Below are 13,550 nucleotides of genomic sequence, written 5' to 3' on the forward strand. Positions count from 1 at the left end.
TGTAATATTTCATTGGACCACCTTTAGCTTTGATTATGGCACGCATTCGCCATGGTCTCATTTCAATAATTTCATGCAATGCCACATTTATTTCCAAGTTGCATTCATTTTTCATCCAGACCACTGCCGTAAAGTCTTCTCCAGCACATCCCAAAGATTCTCAATGGGGTTAAGGTCTGGACTCTGTGGTGGCCAATCCATGTGTGACAATGATGTCTCATGCTCCCTGAACCACTCTTTCACAATCTGAGCCCGATGAATCCCGGCATTGTCATCTTGGAATATGTCCAATCAGGGTAAAAAAAAATCCATTGATGGCAAAACCTGGTCATTCAGTATATTCAGGTAGACAGCTGACCTCAACGTTGCTGAACCTAGACCTATTTTCCAAAAGGTATCTTAGGTATGATGTACGGTGCATGCCTTGTTTTATCTCCAGTATCAGTAATGATGATTTGAACCTTTTCACAGATCCATCAAACTGCTCCGTTTATATTTCATCCCTTTTGAAATCTGAAAATTTAAAGAAGATTGGACTCGAGCCATGAATATAACATTAGTCCAAGGCAACGTGACACATGTGTTAATCCAGTCGGAGAAGTATGATTTGCTATTCCGTACGATCCTCATGATGGTGACTCTAATAACTTTCCTCCTCTTCCTTTGCTTCAACGGAGCTCTTCTCAGTGTCTTCTTCACCACTCCTCACATCCAGGAGAACTCTCGCTACATTCTCTTCGCTCACATTCTCATCACTGACACGTTATATCTTACCTTGGGAACTTTAGTCTTGTTTTCCATTCTAAACGATGTATATTTCCCCACCCCCTTTTGTTTATTTATTCTTGCCGCTGCGGCGACTTCCTTTCGGGTCACGCCGTATAATTTGGCTGTCATGTCTCTGGAACGATACGTAGCCATATGCTTCCCGCTGAGACACTTTGAGTTCTGTACAGCGAGAAGAGCTAAATCAGCCATGGTGGTGATTTGGGCGGTAGGATTTAGCCCAAGCATTGCAGACTTTGTAACCATTGTGTACTCGGTGGAAAGGAATTTCTTTTCCCGTGCTGTACTCTGTACCCATCTAATGTTAACCATCAGCCCCTTACAAAATGTCATCCGTTCATTTGTCCATATTCTCAGTTTCACCCTTGTGGCCTTAATCATTTTATTCACCTACGTGAAAGTCATGCTGGTAGCCAAGAGATTGGGCTCACAGGAATCCTCTGCCCTCAAGGCTGCAAAGACGGTCTTGCTCCATGTGTTCCAGCTTATGCTTTGCATGGTAGCTTTCATCTCTACTGTTCTAGAAACAACCATTGCGGATTATAATACTACTCTGCGCGTATCTGGTTTTCTAATATTTACATGTTTGCCTAGATTTCTAAGTCCCTTAATTTATGGAATGAGAGATGAGGTGTTTCGTAAATACATAAGAAAGCTTTACCACATTAGTCCCTTAGTCCCTTGAGGTGTCAGTAAACCTAAAATAAAAATTACTTACAGTGTCCCGAATACAATGTAACAACAGTGTGCGCCATTTTTTTAAAGTATACAGTTTGCACTTTGGTGAAAATACCTGTTGATTGTACCACTGACTCAATGGAGGGAATCAAAACTGGAGCCGATGTGCATGGCAACCAATCAGCTTCTCGCTTTCATTTTCAAATCTTAACTGAGCAAGCTGAAGAGAGAAGCTGATTGGTTGCCGTGCACATCTGCTCCAGTTTTTGTTTGCTCCAGTTTTGATAAATTCCCCTCAATCTGGTTCCTTTGCAGTGACAACAATCTGCAGCATTTCTAGCCTCTGTAGCGTTGCCTCTGCATTGTTGATGCTCCAGACCTGTGACCAAAAAAAAGGGCCTTGTCATTGCCTTACTGTGCCCCATGATGGTCTCTGCTTCCTGTGTCACAGGTAGCACAGCCACATGGGGCAGATCAAAGCAAATGACTGACAGTGGCTCCTTCATGGAGCCTCACTGTCATTTGTTCTATCTAGTTATGGGGCGGTTGTGCCTGGGTTTGGTTCACTTGGACGTTTGCCTAACAGCGAGACATCTGGGTTCCTGGAACATCCAAGAAAACTGAACCCAAGACCACGTGTGTTCTAGCAACCTGCATAGCATCTCTGGCTGCTAGAATGCAGGTAGCCACACCATCACAACCATGATGCTAGCGGCTGGGCTGTACAGCATCAATTGTAGCTAGGGTGCAGGTGGGCACACCATAGCAACCAATGATGCTGTGTGGCCGGCCATTAAAGGAGAACTATGAGGCGAGTGATTTTCACTCACCTCATAGTTCTAGCCGACCTGTGACTACGAAACTGTCACAGGGCGGCTCAATAGATCGGGAAGTGAGCGAATACATACCATCACTCGCTCACTTCTCGATCCTGTCCCTTCAGAGAGCCGTGACTGTCACTCACGGCTCCCTGCAGGGATTCCCCCCCTCCCCGCTCCTCCAGTGCTGACTGGCGGAACGGATGGGGGAGGGGGCGGGTACAGCTGGCTCTGCCTCTAGATAGGCAGAGCCAGCTGTCAATCACGCAGCTGGGTGGATCTTGACAGTAATGTCGGGATCCGTTCCGGCTGCGGCGGTCAGTATATGGCAAGATGTAGATCGCGGTATACTGAGCGTTGGGTCACGGGAGGAAATTAGTTTGTGTCCTCCTGTGACTCTTAGAACTATGGGGAAAAACACTTAACCCCATAGTTCTCCTTTAACATCCTAGGAACCAATCACACTGTATGGGTCCCACAGCATCATTGGTTACCAGGACAAAGACAGAGGTGCGGAGGGCGGGGCAAACTGTTCACCCATTCCTTGAACTGCTAACATCTTCGGTTTGGGTTGAGCTCATGGCTGACCTGAGCCCAAAGCTCATAACTAGCTCTCTTTGGAGTCCTGAAAAATCAGATGATTATACTAGGCTTTGCCCTTGTCCCTCTCATAAGTCATTGATATAAAAGGTATTTTAGCCATTTGTGGGATAACTGTACTAATGCAAAGTTTAAAGGAACGAGGTGTGTAAGAGGTTGGATTTCAAATGGCAGCCTCCTGGTATACATACGGTTTAATTTATGGAATAAGAGATGAGGTGTGTCGTAGATGCATACAAAACTATATCATTTTGTGAAAGTTGATGCAAGATTGGGTATTGTGACAGGCGGCAAATAAAAGTATTGGTCTCCAAAACACTGTGCCTTTGTTTATCTCCAGTTGGGGTGAGTTCAATATTTCAGCCAACCAAGACTTTGTCACGTACCTGGTGGAGACTGAGTGATGGGGGGGCTTCCCTTGCACCTCCTGTCCAGCAATCCCTGGAGTTGGGACAGGGTAAGTCGGAACTCAGAGAAGCACGAGTGGCTGTAGATGGTTCAGATGCAACAGGGTCAAAAGCAAGCCAAAGGTCAATCATAGCCAGGCAACCGGGGTACAAGGGAGTAAGCCCGGAACAAAGTCATGAAGCAAGCCAAAGTCAAGCACAGCCGAGCAAAGAAGGTACAAAATGGCATCCAGGAAGCATAGTCAGGATACAAAGCCGGTGTCAGGCCAAGGGATTGAGATATCATAGAGTCAAAACAAGCAGGGTCAAATCACAGGAGAAGCGCACAGGTCAGGTCACAGGAAGCAGAAGATGACGACCACTCAGCAACTTCCCTTGGTGAAACTCTGGTTTAAATAGGCAGTCCAGCGGGAGACCCTAAATATGATCCTGTACATTGAACGCATCATTTAGTTATGTTCAGGGCCAGATTTGCCACAAGGCCACCGAGGCCCGTCCTCGAGGCGGCAGGGAGCAGAGGGGCGGCAGGGGTGTGGAATCTCCCGACGCCCGGTATATGTAGTTCCGGGCGCCGGGCAGGTAGTTGTTTTGTAAATTTAGCCCTGTTTTAGGCAAGCAGAGCTAAATGTAGAGCGGGGAAGCCGCTCGTTCGTTTACAAGTGATATTCTCGGTCATTTGCAAGTTATCTCGGCAATGTAGACGGACCTGCAGTCTGTTGTAATAAGACTGCAGGTCCGTCCTCCCCCCCTGCCGCCGTGTACCTCACTCCTCGCTGGCCACCTCTCCCTGGAGATCTTCAGGATGGAGAGCAGAGCAGAGAACGTGCGTTCTCAGCCCTGTTTTAGGCAAGCAGGGATAAATGTAGAGCGGGGAAGCTGCTCGTTCATTTACAAGTGATCTCAGCGATGTCGTCAAGATCGCTTTTAATAAGACTGCAGGACCATCCTCCCCCCGCTGCCGTGTACCTCTCTCCTCACTGGAGATCTTTAGGATGGAGTGTGGGGAGCAGAGCGGAGAACATCTGTTATCCGCTCTGCTCCATGTAAACAGTGAGAAGGGAGAGCTACACTCGCATCCTTCCCGCCCCTCAGCTGTCACAGGAGTTCCAGCACAGTGGTGCTGTGCTAGAACTCCTGTATTGGAGGTGACAGGTTCAATAAAGAAAACTTGTCACCTCCAAATGCTATCACACAGGAGCTTGTTAGCTCCTGTGCGATAGCAATAAAGTTAAGTGAAAAAATTTTTTACAAAAAATTGATCAAAAATAATTAAATAAATAACATTTTTTACGAAAGTAAAAAATAAGAAATAATAATTTAAAAAAAAATGTGATTACAAAGTAAAAAAATAATAAGAAAAAAATAAATAAGTAAAAAAGGTGGAAAAGAGTATTTTTTTTAGAATAAGTGTAAAATAGAAATTAGTTTTGATTGCACAGTGCTGTAGCAAACTAAGTTGTCTCTTTATAACAGATGAACTTGAAAAAACCCCACATGGGTAGCACTTTTTGGGTGACAGTTAATATTAACTTCAGTAAAAAAAAACTTACAGGGCTATTCACTAAAGGGTGAAGAGTTTGGAGAAGGCCGGAGAAGGGAACAATCTAGGACATAGCTGATTTGGAAACATTCTCCAATTCAGCTCACTTTCCAGTTCAGCTATGTTGTCCTAGATTGTTCACTTCTCCTGCCTTCTCCAAACTCTTCTCCCTTTTGTGAATAGTCCTGTTAAAGATTAACTTGACTCATGTACAAATAATTTTTCAGTTTATTCATTAAGACCATGTTAAAAGTCATTTGTACTCATCATAAAATCTGCATATAAAATAATTCATAGCTCCATAACTAATAGTAGTTACATGTTTAAGTGTCAATATTCGTTGCACAGAAAGCCCCACGCCTCCGCCTTTTGTATCTCTACATATCTTTCAGTACAATAGGGATATCATCAGACCATAAGAGATGAAGAGAATGTCTTCATTGGAGTGAAGGAGTGACGTGTTGGGCAGACAGGGTCTGCTTACTCCGAGCAGATTGTGCACTCGTCTGGTCTTTATTAAGGTCCCCACACACCTTGCGATAATCGTACGTTAATCGAGGGAAATCCTGCGATCGTGCGATTATCGTAAGGTGTGTGGAAGCCGTGCGACCTCTACTACTGTACGGTCGCACGACTTTAAACTTACGAACATGTTCGAAAACCCGCCGAGCATCGTACGATGTTCGGCGGGTGTGTAGCATGTTCGTAAGATAAAAGCCGGACGGGCCGGTGTGCGCAAGCGCCCTCAGGGGGCGTGGCTTGCGATCATCGCAAGTACGATCTGCCTATGCAAGATAGGCAGATCGTACGTTTTTCTAAGTACCTTACAACCATCGCAAGACAAAAGTCTTGGGATGGTTGTAAGGTGTGTGCCCAGCCTTAGTGATGAGCCGAACACCCCCCCTCACCACTCCTCCCAATCATTGTATTCAGGTGTTCCGTGACATTTCCTTGCTACTAAATATTCCGCTGTCACCTGTTACTAGTATTATATTATGCATTAAATGCTGTATAAAGCACTGACACCAGTTAGCTTACACTACACTACACTGTGCACTGTCAGAAACATTCTATTTTTTACTCCAGCAACACACTACATAAGGCTGCCGTGTAAGCAACCTTACATAGTGTGGGGCTGGGACTTAGCTGTGAGCCATGATTGGGCAAAGTCATCATTACTTTGCCCAATCATGGTTCATACAGAGCCCTGTGCCCTGAATGGGCAAAGTCTTGCACCTGACCTGTGGTCAGGTGCATTGGTTTACCCAATCAAGGCTCTCCAATGCAACCAGCACGTTGCGGGATATTCAGCGGGCGAACACACGAACTGCCGATGTTCGAGTCGAACTCACATTCGACTCGACGTGACCGTCAACCACTAACTCCCAAAACTAACCCTACCTAAATTTTTAATCTGGTTCTAGATGTACTCTTACAGAGAGAGATCAAATAGTTTCTTTCAGCGTTTGAACCCCAGCCTCAGCGGGCTTTGGTGTAGAGGTATTAATACAAGAAAATTAGACCTGGGGAGTCAGCAACCTTTTTCACGTGAACTGGGGCGTAGATAAGCAGGAAGACAAAAACCCCTCTACAGCGTTTGTCCACACAGGCACAGCAGCGAGGTTTTACAGGATTCCTGTGGCCCTACCAGGTATAAAATATGCATATTTACATAGGGCCAAGCTGGACCAATCTAGGTATGCATAAATATTTATACCTGCAGTTCAACTTTAATCTTTATCCTCATTCTAGATCTAGCCCATACATGTTACCGTTAACCTCAACCATTAAGCCCTAAAACTAACCCAACTTTCTCCTACATTCTACCGTGTTTCCCCCGAAAATAAGACCCATCCCGAAAGTAAGACCTAGCGCTATCTTCAGAGATTTCTCTGAAAGTAACCCCAAAAATAAGACCTACCCCGAAGATAAGACCTATTTCGGCTTTTGCCTCGGCTTTTATGGTACATAGAAAGCTGCCGCTGAAAACGACATTTCCCAGCAGGCAGCGGCATGGCCAGTGGGGTCGGAGTGAGGTCAGGGGAGGTGAGGGAACTTCTGACTGGTCCATGCGACGAGGTGGCTCCCTGGACGGCATCAGAGAGGAGAGCTCCAGGACAGCTGCAGATTTCAGGAACTGTGTGATACAGTACATTCCATATCTCTGCTCTGTGTGACACCTGTGTGCCTCAGCCCCCACAGCTTATTTTATCTCTATTATTTAAATTATGGTAGAAAAAAAAGTATGTGGAGGGGATGCTCAATGTGGACAAGAAAAAAATAACACATCCCCCGAAAATAAGACCTAGTGTGTTTTTTTTTTTGGGGGGGGGTCTATACTCATTTGGATTTCCCTAAGGATTCCGTTATTGACTGCATCTGCCTGCTGCTGGGTATAGCCTTGCCACAGAGCAGAGCAACCAATAATGGAATGCTATGGATATTTATGTCACTCCAGCCAATCATTAGGAGTTTTGTGGCCAGTGGTGCATTAGGAGTTTTGTGGCCAGCATGGGAGAGGACATAGATATCAGGGTCTGACCGTGTGAGGCTCTCTTTCTCCCCTTGGCCTTCTGTCTGGGAGAGGTGTGTTACATGTGTGCTGTCTTACTAGGCCTGAAGCCTACAGGTGGTCAGATGTGGACCTAGTCATGGTCCAAAATTATTCCTGGGGGTGGAGAGCCAGGGAGGGACTTTGTTTGCTGGAGGTGCCAAACAAGCCAGGATGGGCTTGGACCTCAGAGAGAAGTCTGATGTCTCACCCGGGGAGATCTCAAAATGTCTGCAAGCTAAGGTCCTCTATCACGGTGCCATTGCACGTTTGGCTTGAGTACCCTCTGCACTATGAAGCTGGAGAGCATTTGGTGTGTCAGATGTCTGCAGCCCTATTCCCTATCTCTTTGTGTTGTCGTTGTTGGTTCTGTACCGTCCCCCTTCCCCTGTCAGCGCTATCCCAGCACAGGATAACACTACAGGTGGCTCTGAAGGTGTGATCTACAGTAAAATGAACAGGTCTCCCTGTCTTTCCTCTATAATGGATCCACAGCACACCAGCACACCTTGAGATCTAGGGTCGGTTGCTATGGGTTACGGAAACTCCGAATTCTTCTTGTCTAGGGATACATCCTCTCGCTTTGCCCATCGGCACTTACCTCCTTTTCTGGTGATCAATTGAAGTGAGGTCCAGACTGTAGATATGATGCTTTAAACTTTTATTGAAGAACTTCAGGGAGGGAGAGGGGAAGGGTTAGGATCATTCAGGCAGATGTAGACTACATGGCTTTTCAGAGAGTGTGGTTACTATTTCCATGCACAGCAGGTCAAACACCTGACGCTGCATTAACTGAGGTGGAAATTACTGATCCTTGTCTTTAGTAATAGTAGCCGCTGGATCTGCTGCCACCAGGCTCCAGGGTCATCCCATGGCTTGTCTCCAGGCTTCAGGCCTAGCCATCTCAGACAATACATGGCAGCCTGCCCGCAGGCTGGGCATGGGGGAGGAAGAGAGCGCTCACGTGGTCCACCCCAAGTATTTATCTCCTCCCCCAGCATGCACCACTGGCTATCGTTCAACAGTGATTGGCTGAGGAGGGATATCCACTCATAGCAATCCCATTGGGAGGAACTTCATCTACTGGAGGTACCAGACAAGCCAGGATGGGCTTGTACCTCAGAGAGAAGTCTGGTGTCTCACTCTGGAAGATCTCAAAATGTCTGCCAGCTAAGGTCCTCTATCACGGTGCCACATTTTGGCTTGAGTACCCTCTGCACTGTGAAGATATCTGCAGACCTATTCCCTCTCTCCCTGTTTTGTTGTTGGTTTTAATAAAGCATCATAAAAATTCTAAAAGTAAACTCACTGGCACCCTATTTTACTCAATACACCCCACATTCCGCCTAAGGATCCATCCCTAAGGCGAAATGTCAGCCCCTCCTTTCCCTAGAATACAGGGGTGGGGTGCTACATATATTATAATAGAGATAAATGTAATCATATGGGAAAATCACTAATGAAAATGCGATGCAATAGAAGGTTTGCCACCTGTGCCCCAGTTAGGGTTGCCACCTGTCCGGGATTCACCCGGACAGTCCAGGTTTTATATGCTGTGTCCGGTTTTCATGAAGCCCGATAGGGCTAGATAGGGGCTACTGGCCCCCCACTGAAAATAGTCTTGACTGTGATATTTACATGGGACGAAGCCGCGACTCATTCTCCCCAAAAAAATTCAGTACGTCGCTAGAGTGTTTGGGTTTCGCTGAAAGAAAAGGTGGCAACCCTAGCCCAAGTCTGTGCGCCACAATGAAAAAGAGAACACTTTATTGGGCCCTTTTTACATAATCATGACCCAGTTTTTAGTTATACTCCATAAAATGATGATTGGAACGGTCTGACATGTATTCCCACAATAGTCAGGCCTTTGTTTGTCTCATCTGTAGAAACTGATGACTTACATTTTTGCTCACTTGTACTCCTTTGGGAAACCATTACCGCATACCAGTGACCCCTTGGAGCCCTTCTTGTTTTGATCACCAGAGGATTACCTAATGAACTGGTTAACACGCTTGTCAGGTACGATTATGTGCCGTGGCATTTGCCGAGGCCTTTCGGGGCTATCAGAGGCTATTAAAAGAGACCTGCAACTTCCCATAAACATAGCGTTACATATATAGGAGATGGCAAAGGCTGCACAAGAACTGACACCCAACCCATCCCACCCATCTAGAAAAGAGACCTTCAAATCCCATCAAGCGCTTTTGCTGGAGTGTGGAATTTACTGCAAATTTACTGTATTTGTACAAATACAAATAGGATACAACTGCATTCATCATAAGGTGAGAACACATTTAGGAAAAAAAATGTAGTAAAGCTCAACTGAGCTGTTAGTTTAAATAAAATTAAAGTGCATTGTAGGTGCATCAAAACAAAAGGTGCGCAAAGTCTTACAGTTTGCTTTCTTTAAAAAGCAGCCTCAGCCTTAGAAGAAAAGCCTGTCCCCTGCCAGCATGCTGCAGAGAAGTTCCCTTGCTCTCTGTGTGGAAGCAGTGGTCCTATAGCTTGGCCATCAGCAAAGCTCATGCTCTGTAGCAACTAGGGATGCACCGATACCACTTCAGATACCAGTGCCGATACTTGGCATTTTTATGAGAACTACCAGGGTTGCAGTGGTTACAGCTGGGACTTGGCTCTGGTGCTCCACCACTGTCCTGAAATCATTAGTCTGTATTGTTTTAGAAAAAATGTCACATGACAATAAACAAAAATGTATCAGTACTTGTGCTTGCAAAAATGGTATCGGTGCATCCCTTTAAACACTGAGTGGCCAGATTATTATGACCACCTGACGTTTGTAGGCAAATTAGCTATAATTTGGCGCTGAAGTTGCTAGAGGGCCAGACCATTATAAATAGGGAAGCGGGTTGGTTACCACGACAGTAGAAGTGATTACTCAGTGTATATGTTTATAAAAGCAAAATCATACATTCAGGCTGGGTTCACACCTGGGCGTACCATAGGCGCATTTTTTCTGCTCGTTTTTTGCACGTTTTTTCGTTCAGTGAAACGCGCGTTTTTAAACCTTCCTGGCGGTATGATTTTTTTTCCTTTATTTTCTCTATCTTTTTTGGGGTTTTTTTTTTTACTTCCAAATTTCCCGCCGGTTCCGCCCCCCTGCGACGCGGGCGCTCGCAAGGGACGGAACCTGGAAGACGGCAGCAGCCGGAGGACACAGATGGGAATCGCGGACAAGGTTAGACCTACAATGTCTTCCCTAGTGCGGCTCTGGGTTACCGCTTTGTTAACCCTGAGCCACACTCGGGATTTCACTTGCTGAGCGTTTTTCGGCGCTTCGATCGGCGCTGAAAAATGCCCAGGTGTGAACCCAGCCTCAGGGCTTGTTCACACCAAGCACGTTCCAGGAGCAGAGCGGAGCAGTTACAGACCGGATCAAAACTGCGTCCAATGTACTCCAATGGTATCTTGGGCTCCAGTTCACACCGCAGCGTTCAGTTCCAGAGCATGTAAAACAACTGCAGCAAGCCCTATTTTACCTGCTCTGGAACGCTCGCAAACGCATCAAAAACGCATGCAAACACCCTGGAACGCACTGAAAGCCCATTTTAAAATAAAAATAAATAAAAAAAACAATTTTAATTTTTTTTTAAACCAAAAACGGCCCGGAATGCATCAAAAACGCGGCAAAAAACACAGCATAACACACTGCACTGCGTGTGAAGAAACTCATGCAGATCTGGTCTGCATTTGGTGTGAACAAGCCCTAAAACAGAGATGTACAAATCCCGGCAGCTCCGTGTGCTCCTTACAAATAACAGCTGCCTCCTAATTTTTACATTTTTCTCTAGTCTAGTCTTAGAGCTGGAAAAGTATCTGTACCGAGTACGGCACTTGGTATTGGTGCATCCCTAGTAGCAATGTAGCTGTTTTTTTTACTGGACACTAACCTCTGTGGCTGTGCCCATGCGAATGGCCCTAATTTGAGCACTTTGGATTTTATGCAGTGCTTAAGCAAAGGATCTTCAGTGAGATCAGGCTCAGCGATAGGTTAGGCATCAGTCTGCCCCCTTTATATATCTAGGGACCCAGTGGCATTGCAGTAAGTACCTTGCAGGAAGGTTCCAGTTGGACTTTGGTCCTGCATGGTCAAGGGTTCCAGACAATTGTCCCATCAGTATCCAGTTGTCTGAGGAGTCGATTAAACAAAGAAGACTCAGGGGTCTATTCACAAAGCTGCCGAGGGCAGCCGAGTGAATGACCAAACAGAAGTGAAACAGACATGCCATCTGTTTGAATTGTTAGAGACCTGTAACATTCAACTGCATCCCAAGGGGCCCTGCATTGCTATGTTGGTAAGGAGTACCTCTAATCATACATACACTCAGGTGTAGTGCAACACACATGTGTTCCCCATCTTACTGTTCTATTGTACAGTATAAGTCAGTGGAGGAAAACCTTATTTCTCCTTAAACAGTGTAGACTGACATATGAGTTCCCTAAAGGAGAATCTTCCTTTTATAACTGGAATTTCCTTCTGAGTGGAGGCACTGCCGTTATAGAACATTCCATTCTATATAGAACATGTAGAACTGTACATTTTGTAAAGGCTCAGTTGTCCTGAATGATATTGTTCAGACAGGGTCATTTCACATACTGTAACCCGCTCCAGTATTGGAGAGCAGATGATCCTCGCACACATGCATTGCTCTGGGAGCTTACTAAGCAATAATCCAACATGTACTTGATGTACTGATAGAAGGAAGGCACTTAAAGGAATTTGAAGGAGCATGTCGTAAATAAAGATGCTATATTATCAGGGCCAGATTTACTCTCTCTGCTTCCCCAAGGCCAGGTTCCTCAGGCTGATCACTGAGAGGTGAAGTGAATAACATTGATTATCTGGTTACAATGGCACCTGGAAGTGGGGGGGATATATTACAATGGCAACTGGAAGTGGGGGGATATATTACAATGGCACCTGGAAGTGGGGGGATATATTACAATGACACCTGGATACATTGATACCAGGGAGTCGGGGAGGGGGGGGTATATATTACAATGACACCTGGAAGTGGGGGGGATATATTACAATGGCCCCTGGAAATGGGTGGGAAATATTTGTCAGCAAGTTAATATTTTGTCCCTGAAGTTGATGTGTTGGAAGCAGAAAAAATGGGCAAGCGTAAGGATCTGAGCGACTTTGACAGGGGCCAAATTGTGATGTCTAGGAGGACCGGGTCAGAGCAACTCCAAAACTGCAGCTCTTGTGGGATGTTTCCAGTCTGCAGTGGCCAGGACCTACCAAAAGTGGTCCAAGGAAGGAAAATCGGCGAACCAGTGACAGGGTCATGGGTGGCCAAGGCTCATTGATTCACGTGGGGAGGGAAGGCTGGCCTGTATAGTCCGATCCAATAGAAGAACTACTGTAGCTTAAATTGCTGAAAAAAGTTAATTCTGGTTCTGATAGAAAGGTGTCTGAACACACAAGGCATTGCAGTTTGTTGCGTATGGGGCTGCTTAGCTGCAGACCTCTCACAGAGCAACGACAAGCGGGGAGGAGAGAAACTTTCAGGAGGCCAAGCGGGACAGGGAGGAGAGTGCTATCAGTGGTGTCACAGGAAGCCAAGCTCTCCTCCCGCACCACCCCGCTCGGCCTCCTGTGACAGGCAGATCAGGATGGAGATCCATAATACTTGGTCAGGCTCTGCCTCCCCTGTCCGCACGTCTCTGGTTTGTGGGAGGTTAGGTGTTAAGAGTTAGATTTAGGGGTTTGGTTACGTTTGGTGCAGGTTAGGTGTTAGAGTCATCATAAAGGGTTGATTTGAGATTAGTTGTATCATTATACTCACTTATTTCCAATGCTGAAAACTGCCCGCCATACATTACCAGCACTGGGTTCTCCATAAGCCAAGGCAGGGGCGTATCTAGCACGAGGCAAACAAGGCGTTTGCCTCGGGCGGCATTTTCCAGGGGGGCGGCCCCCCAGGCAGAGGGTGAGGCGGCCGGTGAGCAGAGGGGACCGTGAGCGGGACAGCTTCGCCTTCCGACATGAGGTAAATGCTCGGACCGTATCTCAGGGTCAGCCGGCTGAGCCAAGGCACTTGAAGTTCTTGTTTTTCTGCGTACCAGTTTTGTGGTTATTGTTGTTTTTAATATTAAGAATGTTTTGTTATATTTTATTATTAGACATTTCACACCACCCCCCAACG

General features: G+C 46.1%; 1 protein-coding gene across 1 annotated transcript; it reads left to right on the plus strand.

Moving 5' to 3' along the window:
- Positions 1-544: 544 nt before the first annotated feature.
- Positions 545-1,471, plus strand: LOC108798007 (olfactory receptor 14J1-like). The gene has a single exon (XM_018569702.1). The coding sequence runs from the start codon at positions 545-547 to the stop codon at positions 1,469-1,471; it is 927 nt and encodes a 308-aa protein (XP_018425204.1).
- Positions 1,472-13,550: the final 12,079 nt, after the last annotated feature.

The sequence above is a fragment of the Nanorana parkeri genome, unplaced genomic scaffold, assembly GCF_000935625.1.
Source record: "Nanorana parkeri isolate BGI_ZX_2015 unplaced genomic scaffold, ASM93562v1 scaffold1380, whole genome shotgun sequence".
In the NCBI taxonomy this organism is placed as follows: domain Eukaryota; kingdom Metazoa; phylum Chordata; class Amphibia; order Anura; family Dicroglossidae; genus Nanorana; species Nanorana parkeri.